General features: G+C 51.7%; 1 protein-coding gene across 1 annotated transcript; it reads right to left on the bottom strand.

Annotated features, from left to right (window-relative positions):
* Positions 1-481: 481 nt before the first annotated feature.
* Positions 482-10,479, bottom strand: LOC133281015 (transmembrane protein 45B-like). Its single transcript, XM_061476127.1, is given in 7 exon segments — positions 482-1,412; positions 2,309-2,454; positions 3,238-3,422; positions 4,347-4,559; positions 4,895-5,096; positions 10,271-10,369; positions 10,372-10,479. Coding segments are annotated over 7 exon segments (1,071 nt in total). The 3' UTR covers positions 482-1,294.
* Positions 10,480-14,238: the final 3,759 nt, after the last annotated feature.

Genomic DNA, 14,238 nt, shown 5'->3' with positions numbered 1-14,238 from the left:
GTGTTTTCCCAAGGGGAAAATAACGCGGGGATCCAGGCCTGCCAAAGGAAACCATCTCAGTGGGGACAACAGAGGGAAGCTGGGGTCCAAGGAGAGCCGGTTAGGCTTCATAGCACTGTGAATAAGCAATAAAACCCAGGTTAGAGCCCCCTTATTCTGCAAGAGGCTTTGCACAAGGATGCTCAAAGAGGAGCTTTGCTTTCCCTGCGTGTGAACAAAAGCTGCTTTCCTCTTACAGTCATGAGCAAGCACAAGCCCAGCTGCCATCCATCCCTCCTCTGGGAGACATCAGGGAGGAGGCTTCTGCGCAGAGCATCCTTCCGGCCCCAGGGTCTGAGACGTGGACAGATGCAGCTCACCTTGGGCTGGTGGTTATCATATCCATCCATCCATCCATCCATCCATCCATCCATCCATCCATCCATCCATCCATCCATATATATATATCTATATGCATCTTTTCCTCCTACTGAGGACATTTCCAGTCCCTTCCCTTGCAAGGAATTAGCTGGCAAAGGAAGGCTCAAAGCAAAATGTGTGCCTGTTTCCTCTCACATTGTGTTATTCCCAATGGAAAACCAGGATGGTTTGTGAATGCCTGCTGCTTAGCCGCCTGTCTTACAGTCCTTCAGGCTCTGCAGGTCTGAGAGATGGGCTTGCCGAAGCTGTTATCACGCACTCTATAATTCATCAGTCTTAAATGTAAGGATGTCAGCTCAGGGGGGATTTTTATTTCCCATTTATTCACTCTTTCAGCCTGTAAGTGGACAGGGAAACTACAAACAGCTCAGTGTTCAATAGCTCAGTGCTTCCGTAATGAAACCTGCTTTGTGCACAACCGAGCCGCAGTGGTGGTGCAAACCTGACATCAGCTCACACTCAACGCTCTTCCTCTTCCTCCTTGGGGTGATGCCTTGCTCCAGAGGTACGTGGTCTCAGCCTGGGGGTGTCCCTGACGCCAAGGACAGCAGGTCAGAGCCTCCATGCCCTTGGAAAAGTCAGGTGAAAGGGTGCCCTCCATCACCACAGGAGCACACATGGGAACCCGTGGGGTGAAGCGATCTCGTCACGTCCAATTCCCATGCCTAATTGTGTGGCTAAAACCCAGTGCTGGCTTAGAAAGGGCCAATATTGGGGTATGGATGGAGGGCAGCTCCCCGCTGCGTGCTTCCCAGCAGCAGAACGGTGCCACCTCCCCTTGCTCTCCCAAAGCAGGAATCTCCCATTGGCGTTGGGGTTTTGTCTTCTAGGAAGCAGATTCCTCACGTCTCTGGAGCAGGCGATTGCTCCCTCTTCACTCTTCATCGGATGCACTCAAGAAGGTGGCTTGGGAGCTGGGGTCACACTTCTGCTGCCGGACCCCGAGGCTGATGTAGGGCTCCCCGCTGCCTGCCCTGCGCCTCTGGATGCAGCTGGAACACACGAGCAGTAAATCACTGTTAGCAGAACCCCCAGCCGCTGCCACTCACCGGAATGCTCAAGGGAGCCCAATGCACTTGTACCGAATACAGAAGAGAAGAAACTATGATAGAGCTCCCAAGATGCTGTTTGGGTGGGAATTGAGGGGATTTTATTCTGTTTAATGTCTATTTGCTTGCCTAGACTACCCCATCTGTCAGCCATGGAATCATGGAGTGCTTTGGGTTGGAAGGGACCTTAAAGCTCATCCAGTTCCATGGCCACGGGCAGGGACACCTTCCACTAGGGCAGCTTGCTCCAAGCCCCATCCAACCTGGCCTTGAACACTGCCAGGGATGGGGCAGCCATAACTAAGTTGGGCAAGACCTTGGGGATCGAGTCCAACCATGTCTCAGCAAGCCATGCAGCATCCCTTAGAGGTCCATTGGCCATAGGAGCACCCCTGAAAGTGGGATAATGCCCCCTTCCCATCCGTTGGAAAAGCCATGCTGGGGGCTGGTGCTATTTTAGCCATCAAACAGTGCTGTTGTAGCTCGGTGACTGTCACCAGCTTTCAAACCCTTGCAAAGGACAGGACAAAGTGTCAGGGAGTCCTGGTAACGCTTTGATTGCTCTGTTGAATCAGAGTTTGACTTCCAGCATAGCAAAAACACAGTGTGATTTCCAGGCCCAGCTTTCGGGGTCCCTGTCATTTGACTTCCCATTTAATGCCTGTGCCTCTTGCTGGCACTGGTTCGCATTCTGTACGCTCAACACATCACATGCACCCTTGGGACTCTGCCCTGGAACTTGCTGTAGTGAGGAGCTGCTTATTCAGCTCATTGTCCTCCAGGATGGGCTGGAGTACATCCGCATCCCACTCCAGCCCAAATCCCTGCCCCAGCCATACCAGTAAGTGAGGGTGTAGTTTATAGCCAGGATGGCCACGGCGGCTGCCCAGTGCCAGAAGAAGCACATGGTGAGGAACATGATGTTGCTGTGTTCATTCTCATCCCACATTGGGCCTCCCCATGGCCGGAACAGCACGACACCGATCTGGGTGGAACAAGCAACGCATTACCTTGTGGGGGGGGAAAGGAAACCAGTGTATGTGCTCTGTGTCCATCTCTGTCATCACCATGACCCATGTGGTGACTGTGGAAGTGGACAGTGGAAGTCCAACCTTGCAGTGAGAGACCACACAAAGCAAGTCTGCGCCTGTGGTCTCTCTTATTCTGTGCAATACCCACACCACTATTGTCCCACTGCATTGCAGACTCCTTTAAAACCTCCCACTTTAGCACTTTACAAGCTCAGCCCAGTCTTTAACCTCTGAATAAAGCCTGGTTTGAGTTAGGGCAGCTGAGAAAGAGGAGGGAGCTCACATTTCTCTTTGGCACCTTAGTGTTGGGAGTGCTTCTCTCCCCCTGATCTCTTTGCCTCTCCACCTTCTACCAGAGCAAGCAGTTGCCTGTATTTCATTGCTCGGTGGGGTTTGCATCTTTCCAGCAAACCAGAGGGAGTGCTGCAGGGTGCATTAGGCACATTAAGCAATTAGGACTTGGTTGTTAGATCCTGTTTGCTCCCTGGGAGCGCTCGCATGGGCTCTTCCCCACCCTGAGAAGCCATAAGCCAAGACAAACAGCAACTTCAGCAGCAGCAGCCAGCAGGGATGACCAGTGATAAGCACATTTGCATTGGGGGTTATGATCTATTTATGAAGCGAGCCTGGCATAACCCATCCTTCAGAGACATGCGATTGATGTGTGATGTGCGGCTTCTGCTCCTCTTTGCCTGCTGCTCTCCTACCTCGCTGCCCTGCTCCATCAGAGAACCCACCTGCCAGAACCACGTGCCCTGGACGATGGTGGCACCGGCTCTGAACATCTCCAGGACGATGTTGTCACGCAGGAAGACCTCCAACATGGTGCTGCAGGCCCCTGCGAAGATGGCGATGAGGAGCAGGGAGTGGATGTGCTGGTCCAGCATAGGGCGGTGAAGGACGTGGTAATAAAAGAGACACCCTGCAAAATACCAGGTTAGAGTTAGTGACTCCAACCATGACCACAGAGCCCTAACAGGGAGAATCACCTGCCTGGCTGGCAAACTGAGGCAGGCCACCATGAAAACAAGGCACTCCACATAGCACCATCCCTTCGGGTCTCCTGGCACCCCACCATCCCAGAGGGATGCGATGCCCAACCTTGGGGCAGGAGGATCTGAGCAACATGTGGAGAACAGAGGTGGTTTTCTTCACCTCTTCAGATCACCCTTTCCTCCTGGTCAGGGTCCTGCTGTGTCCTGCTTTTCTACTGCTGAAACCTCACCATGTTCTTGAGAGCTGTAGACACAGATTTCCTTTTCTCATGTACCAAATGGTGCCTGTTGAGCTGCTTGGAAAACCACTGGGATGAGGGAAGGGAAAATAACAGGAGCAGCGCCTTCCTTAATGGGTTTTCTACATAAGCAAGACCTTCATTTCCCAGTGCCTTTTGCCTGCGTGCTCCAAGAGGGGCCTGAAATCCTGACTCGTGACTTGCAAGACAGCCTGAAGACAAAATGAGATCCATGATGGAATAAGTCACTTGAGTTTGCCACGTGCAATGCAAGCAGATGAGGATGACAATGCCAGCAGTGCAATTAATGGCTCTCGAGGGAGAAGAGAGGCACGCAAACAGCTCTGTAGATGGAAGATAAAGGCAGCATCCTCCAGCTATTTATCATGGTGAGGAAACTCAGCCTGCTGCTTTGTGCCGCTGCCACCCCAGAAACCCCAAACAGAGCAAAGCCAGGACCTCTTGATGCCTGTATTTCACATCTTGCTCTCATAATACATCACCTACAGTACGTCCTATCTTCAGGGCAATATCTCATCCTGGCAAATTCTGGTCCCTTTCTGACTCACCCTTCAGCATCCCTCCCCAAATGAAGCGTCTCCTTGTACCAACCTTCAACAAACACCGCCACAGACAGCATGAGGCGATCCAGACCCCGTGGCACCACTGGGGAGAGGTAGGTGAAGACGTCCACCACCCCAGAGAGGCCATAGAAGAGGTACATGGTGGTGTGCTGCCAGTTCATCAGCTTCACCCAGTCACGGTTCTCCCCGCTGTAGAGGTACAGGTGAGGACCATCCGGGACGAACTGCTCTGCCAGCATCCCTGCATGGACACATGAGAGCCCACGGTCCTCATGCCTCATTTGCAGTGATGGTTGACCTGACTCATTGCTGTTGGGGTGGCTCTGAAGCAAGAAGGGGTGGTTTTGCATGAAGGAGAAAGGACTGGATGTCAAAATCAGGGCTGGCTTTATTAGTGGTAGCTCAGTTTGAAGAGGGACACGAGACTTGGCCTTTTCACATCAATCCCTACTAGAGATCAAGATGAACATCCAAGGCTCGTCCTTCCACATGTACTTTCTATGAGTAAGGGCTCCAGTTCAGGCATCACTCCTGGCTGGGAAGTTACCAGCATAACCACTGAAATATAACCCTTACCTATGAGAGCAAAGATGATTTTGAGTCCCCCTTCGATGGCGTCCACACGCTGGAAGCAATAAATCCTGTGGGATTTCTTAGTCACTTTCTGGCTGAGATACTGCAGCGGGTATTTCACTGACCACCAGAGCCCAAAGAGCAGGAAGAAACTGCCTGGAAGCGCGTGGCCCTTGAAGTTTGCCATCCTGACAACCTCCTCTGTCTGCAAGGCAAAGGAAAAGCCATGTCATGATACAGCTTACACCAGTTCTTTGACATAGCAGTGGGAAGAATGGGGGTTCCCTTTCAGGGTGGGCTTTTTAGCACCTCCTCCCATCCCTTCTTCTCTCCATGGAGCATCACTGAGCTGGGATTTGCCCCATGCAGAGCCCAAGCTAGGCAGTAGAGCCAGGGACCCGTTTCCTAGGGGAATTAGTGCAATCCTAACCCAGCCAGCTCCCGTTTGCCATTTGTTGCTTTGCTTCATTAGGAAGAGAAACTATTAACTATTAACTCTGTCCTGTGGGCTCCAGTGTACCTCTGGGGCCCTGCCTTGGTGCCCTCACAGGTCAGTTGTGTCAGGCTGGTCAATTAGGATGTTTTAATTGATAGCAAAGGCTCTGTTGCCAGTGCCTAGGACTTCCCTCTCCATTTAGCAATGCCACAGCTTCTCTTTGCCAGTGCCTCTCCACCACTTATTCTGCTGCTGCCTCCCTCCTTCATAAAGGACAACTGGCTTGTGCTGCCGGCCTTTGAGAGGCTTTGATTTGAGGTCAGGTTGTCCCAGGGACACCTTTGAAGCCCCGGAGCTCTCCTGTGTGCAGATACCATCTCCCATAGGAAGCTGTCCCTGGGCCTGCAAATGTGCTGGGTTAGATCAGACTTGCTAAAGCCCTTGGAGCCAACCTGCCCGAATCGAACTGGTTTAACCAAGCCACCTCATCCAACAGCTCACGGTGAGCAAACATTGCCTCCCCATGCAAACACCACCCCGGTGCATGCAGCGACACGCAGACAGGGCTGATGTCCTTGCGGCTCACACGGGGCCGGTCCCAGGACACCTATGAGCTGTCACGGTGGGGTTCATGCCAATGCATTTAGGAGGGGATTTAATGCAGGAGTGAAAAAGCTGTGCATGGAAATGCTGTTTTCTTTCTAGCAGCTTTGCAGGCATGATTTAAAGGGAGAGATTTATTGACACTGGGTAATTAAACACAGAATCAAAGCAAGACTCCGGTCACCAGCACTGCCAGCACAGTCCAGTGCATTAACACAATAGGTTGTTTAGGACTTGGAAAGAAACAAGCGGGGAATCAAAGCATCCACCTGTATCCCTGTGGTGAAGGGAGCAGCATAAGTGAGCCAGGGAGATGGCTGGGACATTTCTGGGTGAGCAGAGAATCCCATCACATACACACTGGTATAACATCAGGACGGAGACTGAAAGCACAACTAAACCCATCCCAGAGTACGAAAGGAACACTGCAGCCATATCAAGCCATATTAATGCCATAATTCCAACACTACCACAACAACACTTAGTAATATATGTAGCTCCATGATCTAGCTCCTGCAGTTTTATTTGTAAGCTATATTGGATGGGACCTGGTAGTTTCCCACGTGAGATTGATGCAGTCAGAATAGGATGATCTAAAGGATAAAGTCCTTTCCAACCCCAGCCGTTCTATGGTACACTGATCAATCAAAGCAGAGAAACTTTATGGTCACTTACATGGAGAAGGAATACCCTGGCTGATGTGAGATGAGGTGAGCCCGGTGCAACAGCAGGGCCTGGTTTGGGGTTGCTGCCTTCTGTCCTGCCCGATAGCTCAGCAGCAGGAAGCAGGGAGGCTTATCTGGGACGCGTGACCAGCAAAACTATTCCTCCTGCTTCTCTTCCTCCTCTGGAAACATGCAAGAGGTGAGCACAGGGGGAAAACCCAAGCAAAACTGTTCTGTTTTCAACGAGTGCCCTGGAGCAAACAGCTCTTGTTTGGAGGAGGCTCCTTAAGGGGAGACCTTAGAGCAGCTCCAGTGCCTAAAGGGGAAACCTGGAGAGGGGCTTTGGACAAGGGATGCAGAGACAGGCCAAGGGGAATGGCTTTAACTGCCCGAGGGGAGACTGAGATGAGCTCTTAGGCAGAAGCTCTTCCCTGGGAGGGTGCTGAGGCGCTGGCACAGGGTGCCCAGAGAGGCTGTGGCTGCCCCATCCCTGGCAGTGTTCAAGGCCAGGTTGGACACAGGGGCTTGGATCACCTGGCTCTAGTGGAAGGGGTCCTTGCTGCATGGAGCTGAATGAGCTTTAAGGCCCCTTCCAATCCAATCCCTCCTGCTCCAAATGCAACGAGACTTTGGCTGCCATCAGTCACACTGGGGAAAGGAAAAAGCTGGAGGTTCAGCTGATGCTGTGGCTTGGGAGCAGCAGCCACCATTGCAGAGCATCCCTGCGCAGCCTGACTTTTCCCTTCCCTCCTCATCCAACCTGTGTTTAATAATATGCCCACGTCCCTGCTGGCTTGTAATTAGTGCACTTTGCCCCCTGGTTATTACAATGCTGTGCACTGCACTTGCTTAATGATTTACTCTTTCATCTGCTCTTATCACCTCCCAGAGGAGCTGGTTTCTTCTTGGTTTATAGCTCACGCACCCAACCACCCAGGGAAGTGTTTGGAGCAGTGGGGAGGATGGAGAGGAGCCCAGTTAGGCTTTCACCTCCTTTTCCCCTACTGTGGCAGCCACGTATAATCTGTTTCCACCTAAACCCTGGACCCTTTATGTTTTTCAAAGGTCACACTGGCTTTAATAAGGGCTTTTTGGAAAGGTTTTATTAGAGCAGCGATAACGTCGGGGCATCACTTCTATTCTCCCCAGCCTGGAAATCACAGTTTAAAGTTCACCATTGGAAACAGCTCCTGCTGTTAACCTTCAACCCTTCAACCCCTGCAGATGAGGCAGCTCGGACTCATCAGAGCTGGTTTGCTCACAGTGGGACCTGCTGCTCCCTGGCTCTGGGGTGACAAAGGTGCTCCCCAGGGAAGTGCTGACTCAGTGGAGAAGGGAAGTGCCTTGGCTTGCAATAAAGACAAAGGCTGAGCTGGGGAATGCTGCTGAGGCGTGGAGCTGGAAATAAGGAAGCGATTTCCAACCTTGTAGATGTGGTTTGGGTCTGCTCATAACCCCACAGCCTCAATACTCTACCTGGGGGGCTGAATGGAGAAGACAACATAGAGGGGAGATAACCACGTCTCTGTGGGCAGAACGATGGCAGGGGAGACACCCAGGAGGTGTCAGGAGAGGCATTGCCTCCTGTTTCCGCTGCTGCACTCCATTACCAGCACTGTCTTCCTTGTCTGCAGAGGCACTCGTAATCATAGCAGCACTTCCATTATCTCCCTTGGGAGCTGGATCCCTAATGCATTAATGTCAGGCTAAAACCCCTCTCTGAACCATTTCATCCCATTATCATCGGTTTTCCTTCTATCACTGCCCCCATCTGCACCGGGGAGCGCTCACGGTGACACTGAGCAATCATGGTCCTCATTGCTAACGCTCATGAGCCCAACCACGTCTGCAAAAGCAGGAAAGCAGCTTTTCTGCCTCTAAAGGGTCAGCAGGGGCTTTAGACCTGGGTTTAAAACTATCAATCATCACCATTGGAGCCCGTTAGGCTCAATTGCTGGGGAATAGCTGAAGGACCATCATGTCCCGACACCTGAGATAGACCGAGCTAACCCAAAACCAAAGGCCATGGGATGAAATCAACCTGCAAGTTCAACCTGGGACTAAAGCCTCACATTTGGGATGTTGGACCTGAGGTCTATTCAACAGACGCAATGGACCCACCGGAAAAGAGACTGAAAAGCTGGTGATGGAAAGGTTATATTGCTCTCTGCCTGCTACCGCTCTTCTCTTTTATCCCTCTGTTTTATAAGTCCCTGCTTTATAAGTCTCCATCCTTACCCCTGTGCTGAGCCTCCCCATCAGGGAAGCAGCAAAAAGCAGCTCTGAGTTACAGCCCAGCAGGGAAAGCTGAGAAATAAAACAAACTGCCCAAAGCCATCTCGATTACAGGAGCTCGGAGCGGGCACTTGGTCACCCTTTGGCTTCTCTTTATGACCTGCATTTGTTTAGTTGTGGCTTTAAGGCAATGAGGTCTGACTGAAACTGATCTGGTTTGGGAAATGAGCCATTTTTCTTTGCCTCTGTGTGGTGCCTGAGAGAATAAAGGGCTTTCTAGAGGTGCTGGGTGCCATGGGACGCAGCAAGCCGCGATGTGCGGCGATGGAATAGCCCTGACTCCTCCAACCCCTATAGCCTCACAAGTCCCGACATGAAGCAGTGACTCAAAACTGGCATTGCCACCACCAGCAACGCAGCAAAAATGGGTATTGTTTGAGGTCTCAGCCTAAGACTGTATTTGCAATACAACGCGCTCCTCCCAACCGCCTTCGCCATCCCTCAAGGAAAACTGCCCATGACAAGGGACCAAAGTACCCGTTTCCATTGCACCGTACCCCAGATAGATCCAGTTGTTCACCTTCAACACATCAGGCTAAGCCTGTGGAGTGCTGCAGCTACCACTGCCTTTAATAGGTCGCTGTGGCTGCCAGACATAAACCTCTGCATGCGTTGCGTGCCTCGGTGCGTGCGTCGTGTGCCGCACAAGTGAGATGTTCTTACTTGTTGTAACAACAACTAGGAGGTAGGAAAGAGGAAAAAGCCTTTCCCTACAGCACCCTGGGACTCTTCATTCTGGGGCATTAAAAGAGACCTTTCTGGGCAGCTCTGCAGGGAGGGAGCTGCTGGTTGGGTGCCCGCAGCAGTGATTTGAGTTTAGCTTTCAGGCACAGCTTTTGCATGTGATTTGGTTGCGAGTGCCAAGGGCTGGGAGGGTTTGGAGGCCACTGCTTGGCCCCCTCCTGACCCACGCTCCCCTCGGCCTGCCTTTAAGCCCCACGGTGTTTGTTTTTCCACTTCCTCCTTGGCAGTGCTGCTGCACGCTCATGGGGCTGCTCCGTCCCGTCCCATCACCGCAGGGGACAGCACCAAATCCCCCTGTGCCCCATCCTATGGGGACCCCAGGGCACTGGGACGCCCCATTGTGGTGGGTCCAGGAGAACAGAGCGCACTCCCCCATGACGCCCACAGTTCGCTTTCCCATGGGGATGGGTGCAGGCTCACCCACCCCAACCCCTCTCCTCCTTCTCTATGGGGACAGGATGCCAGCTTTTGGGATTCCCCATCCTTACCCATCCAAAGGGCAGGCGAGGGGGGTCCCCTCCTTTCCCAGCTATAGGGGGTGATTGCCATGGCTTGAGGTGACTTTCTTCCCCCTTCCCCAGCCCTTCCCAACATGAAACCCCCTCCCCACAGCGGTCCTGGCCAATGGAGCCTTACCTGCTCCGGTGATCCCACTGCAGCACCTGCGCCCAGGTAGGCTGTGCTCCTCCCCTGCCTGCAAGACCTGCCTCCTCCCTGCCCGCCCTGGGTGCTGGCAGCCTCACAAACCCCACACGGATGGGAAGGGTCACCCCGGACACATCAGTAACCCCCACCCCTGGGCACACCAGGTGCTTTGATTTGCAGTTTTCTGCCCCAAAACTCATCCCTGACTTGAAGAACTGGCTTCCCCACACCCCAAATCATTATTTTCTCCCATTTCATTGCAATGATTCAATCCCTTTCTATCGACTGCCCCATCACCCACCTCCTGCAGGCTGTATCGGGCATCCTCCCCACCCCAGGTCCCCATATCCCTCAGCACATCCCCAGCCATGAAACACTGCAAAACAGATTCATTTCCCCAAAGCACTTCTTTTTCTGTGCCCCCTAGGTCACGATGGATGCGATGGATGCTCCTCGGGGGATCCCCTGCTCATCCCCCATATTCCAACCAGGAATTCTAGGACCAGGCCTCTTATAAAATGTAGTTTATTCCTAAGAAGACTTCCCACTTTCATCCCCAGCCCTGCGAGTGCTTTATGATGTTAAATAATTAACCCCTAATTGTCCCCTTGGGCCAGAGGTAAGGGTTATTATCTCTCTTTGTAAGGCAGAGCCCTCTGTGCAATAGCCCTGGGTTTAACTCACTTTCACAGAGCAGCTACTTACACCCCTTAGAACAAATACACCTGCAGCAGGGAATGGTAGCGAGGAAGCTGCATTTAGATGTTCCACGTGTATCCACCCTGGTTTATAAATGACCCCATGGGCAGAAGCCCTGTTTGGCAATCTTTCCTTGCTATTAGTGTTTTGATGTATTAAAAGCAAAGCTTTGTCCTGTTTAAACAGGTGGCTTCTTGTAAAAACAGTTATCCATTAATATATGTATTCTGAGAGGTGGAAAGGAAGAAGCATCCCAACGGCATCCTCTCGCCGCTGATGCTATCGGTGGTGGGGTTGGATGCCCAAACCAGGCGTGTTTATTCAGGTGGGGTGATTCAAGCATTCCAGAGGCAAAAGCCAAGCTGCAGGCATTCCATTTCTCTAGTTAGGCAGTTCCTCCATTCAGTTGGCTGCCGTTTTAACCCGTGTCCCATAAGCCCTGGAATGCGTTGGGATAAAGGTGCTTACATCAGAGGCTTTACCCACGAAACACACTAGAGCTGAAGCTGAGGTTGAGAGATAAATGGAAGGAAAACAAGTGGTGAGATGAAGGGAAACGAGGATTTATTTAACGGGGGAGTTGCTGCCTCTCTGTGCAAGCCCATGGAAAAACACAAACGCCAAAGAAACACCAAAACCACCATCCCAAAATCTCAGCCGTTACTTGCGGGACCTGGTACACAAACCCCACAGCTCCTCTCGCCTGCAAAGGTTGAGGTTTGGGCTAAAAGCTGCTCTTTTTTGGCTAAACCTGACCTTGAAACGGGAGTTTGCTGCCACCGAGTGCTCTGCTCGTGGCGTACCAGGAAATGTGCACCATCAAATATTTGCAGAACCAAACCACAGGGTGTGTGTGTGTGGGGGCAAGGATCTTACTATAAGGAAGCAAACCAGCTCTCCACATCTATTCATTGTAGTAAAGCCCATCCTAAGCTGAGGGTTAACAGAATCCAGCCTCAGCAAAATGTCTCGCTTCCCATGCTCCAGAGGACCATGTCCCTTATTGGGAATAACACACCAGTAACCAAAGCAGTCTCTAATTTATAGCTACATCTTCACCTTAAGCCCTTGCAACTGCTTAAACAGCCTGGAAATCAGATGTAAAGCCTATAACGCACCAGCCACGGGCACTGGGCTACCATTGGAGATGGGTCACCACGCTGCACTGCATACCCAGCCAAAACAGCCAACGTGGGGCTCAGGTCCTGCTCATCACCTTTTCTATGACTCATTGCATCAAATCAGCCCTGGAAAACACCCACAATTCCTGTTTCTAGGCATTTTGAGGCCTCAAAAAGCTGTTTTGTGTCCAGCCCATCTCTCTTTCCCACTCTCCCTGCCTATCCCATGTGGAATTGCAGCCCCTAAAGCTGCCCATAGGACCCCTGACAGCAAACAGCAGCCTGCAGCGTCCTCACGCCGACATGCCAATGCAGTGAGCAGGAAAACAGGAGTTTGCTGTTCTGGGAAACATCTCAGGATGCCCTCTGGAAAGAGAGTATGTTCTTTGGTACCTGCAGTCTCCAAGGATGCAGCATTAGATACAGGCTGGAGGATGCAGGAGGATGGATGGAGCGATGCATGATTATGATTGGGAATTGCTCCACTGTATTCGCTCAGAGAAATGGGAGGAATGATGGAATGTCAGAGGCAGGACATCAGTTCCCTTGTTTTCCTGTGCTGGCAGGGAGGATGGGTGAAAGAGCCGTGAGTTGCACAGGTTGCCTGCAACTGGAGAGCTGCCTGGCACACTCACCCAGACACAGAGATTTATATGGACCCTCACTGGGATATCAATGTGCTTTCCATCCAAGATGATGAATTACACCTCGTTTCCTTTCCCCCCATCCTGCACCCATGCATGGGGGCATATGAAACCTGCCCAGATAAGTGGGTGCTCAATGTAGCACCCACCACAGGCAATATATCTGTGGGAATACGGTTGCATGCCTCATCCTCCCATAGATGCAGCAGCTCTGCCCCATCATCCTTCCTGGTACCCAGGGAAAGATCCCTTCAAAGCATCCTCCCATCGGCTGAGCCCTTACCTGTCATATGCAACCCAGATTTGCAGGGATGATGAAGTACCTTGAAGCAGGGGAAGAGACAGAGATCTGCAGCTACCTCCAAGCTATCACCAGCACCATTTACTGCTCCTTTTGGGCAGCTTTAGTCCCCAGACAGGGCACGATGAGGGGTGAAAAGAGCCCCGAGGAGGCACAAACTGGGAATTAGCAAAGGAGATGGAGAAGGACTCATTGAACTCTGCTCAAAATGTGGCCTTCTCCTTGCAAACACCCTGTTCCTTCACAAAGACGTCTAGGAATGAGGTTTCCAGATGGCAAAATGGGGAGGTGAATCAATCTGCTACAGCACATCTGCAGCTGCACAGAGCAAACAGCATCCGTGCACAGCTGGACCAAAAAGGGATCACCCTGGGGCAGAGCTTGGCAAAGATAGGCGGCACAAGTGAAGAAACCACCCCAAAGGTTTCTATTACAGACCCCCCTGAACAGATTGAGACCTTGTCTGGGTGGAAACAGGCGAAAGGGATTGGAATTAAATGAAAGCAGGGAGAGCTTGGCCACGATGTGATGGAAACTGCATCAGTCCCAGCTGGATGCCAGCCCTGCAGCGTGCTTGGACAAGGGAATAGCATTAATAAGGGACAGAAGATCACTAGAAAGGAAATAGTGTAGCCAGATAAAGGCAAGGTAAGAGACAAGAAAAGCAGAGAGCAAGAAAACAGCGAAAAGCAACACAAAGGGAGCTAGAGGGAGAGGTGATGGAGGGTAAAGGTTGAAGTGATTGCACCCAAAAATGAGCACAAAGTGGGCAAAATTCCATGGAAATTGTAACGGGGGCAAGCAGGGTGAAAACAGAGCTTACAGCTGATGCAAGAGCAAGAAAAGCAGGTAGGAAACGCAGTGAAAGCAGCTCCATCCTGCATGGCTTTGCCATCGAGCAATCAGTGGAGCAAGGGCACATCTCGGTGGCAGAGGGAGGAATCACCTCCCTCCATCTGGGCTTGCTCCTGCTGTCCATACCCATGTCTCCCATTGAAACCAGTGGGGTTTATTTGGGATAAAGAACAATTATTCATCGATCTTCAGGAGCTGGAGCTGGAAGAAATGCCTGTAGATGGTGCTGAGGTTATCTGGGACATGGAATTGAGAGGAGCAGCAGCATCAGACACGGATGGCAGATCCATCTGAAAAGAGGGAAAATAAGCTCATCATCTTGACATGTTAACACTGAGA

The sequence above is a fragment of the Pezoporus flaviventris genome, unplaced genomic scaffold, assembly GCF_033815535.1.
Source record: "Pezoporus flaviventris isolate CSIRO_AGI_PZ_B2104156 unplaced genomic scaffold, CSIRO_AGI_Pfla_v1 ptg000093l, whole genome shotgun sequence".
Classification (NCBI taxonomy): domain Eukaryota; kingdom Metazoa; phylum Chordata; class Aves; order Psittaciformes; family Psittacidae; genus Pezoporus; species Pezoporus flaviventris.
The sequence above is the reverse complement of the archived record's forward strand: the minus strand, read 5'-3'. Positions and strand labels throughout refer to the sequence as shown.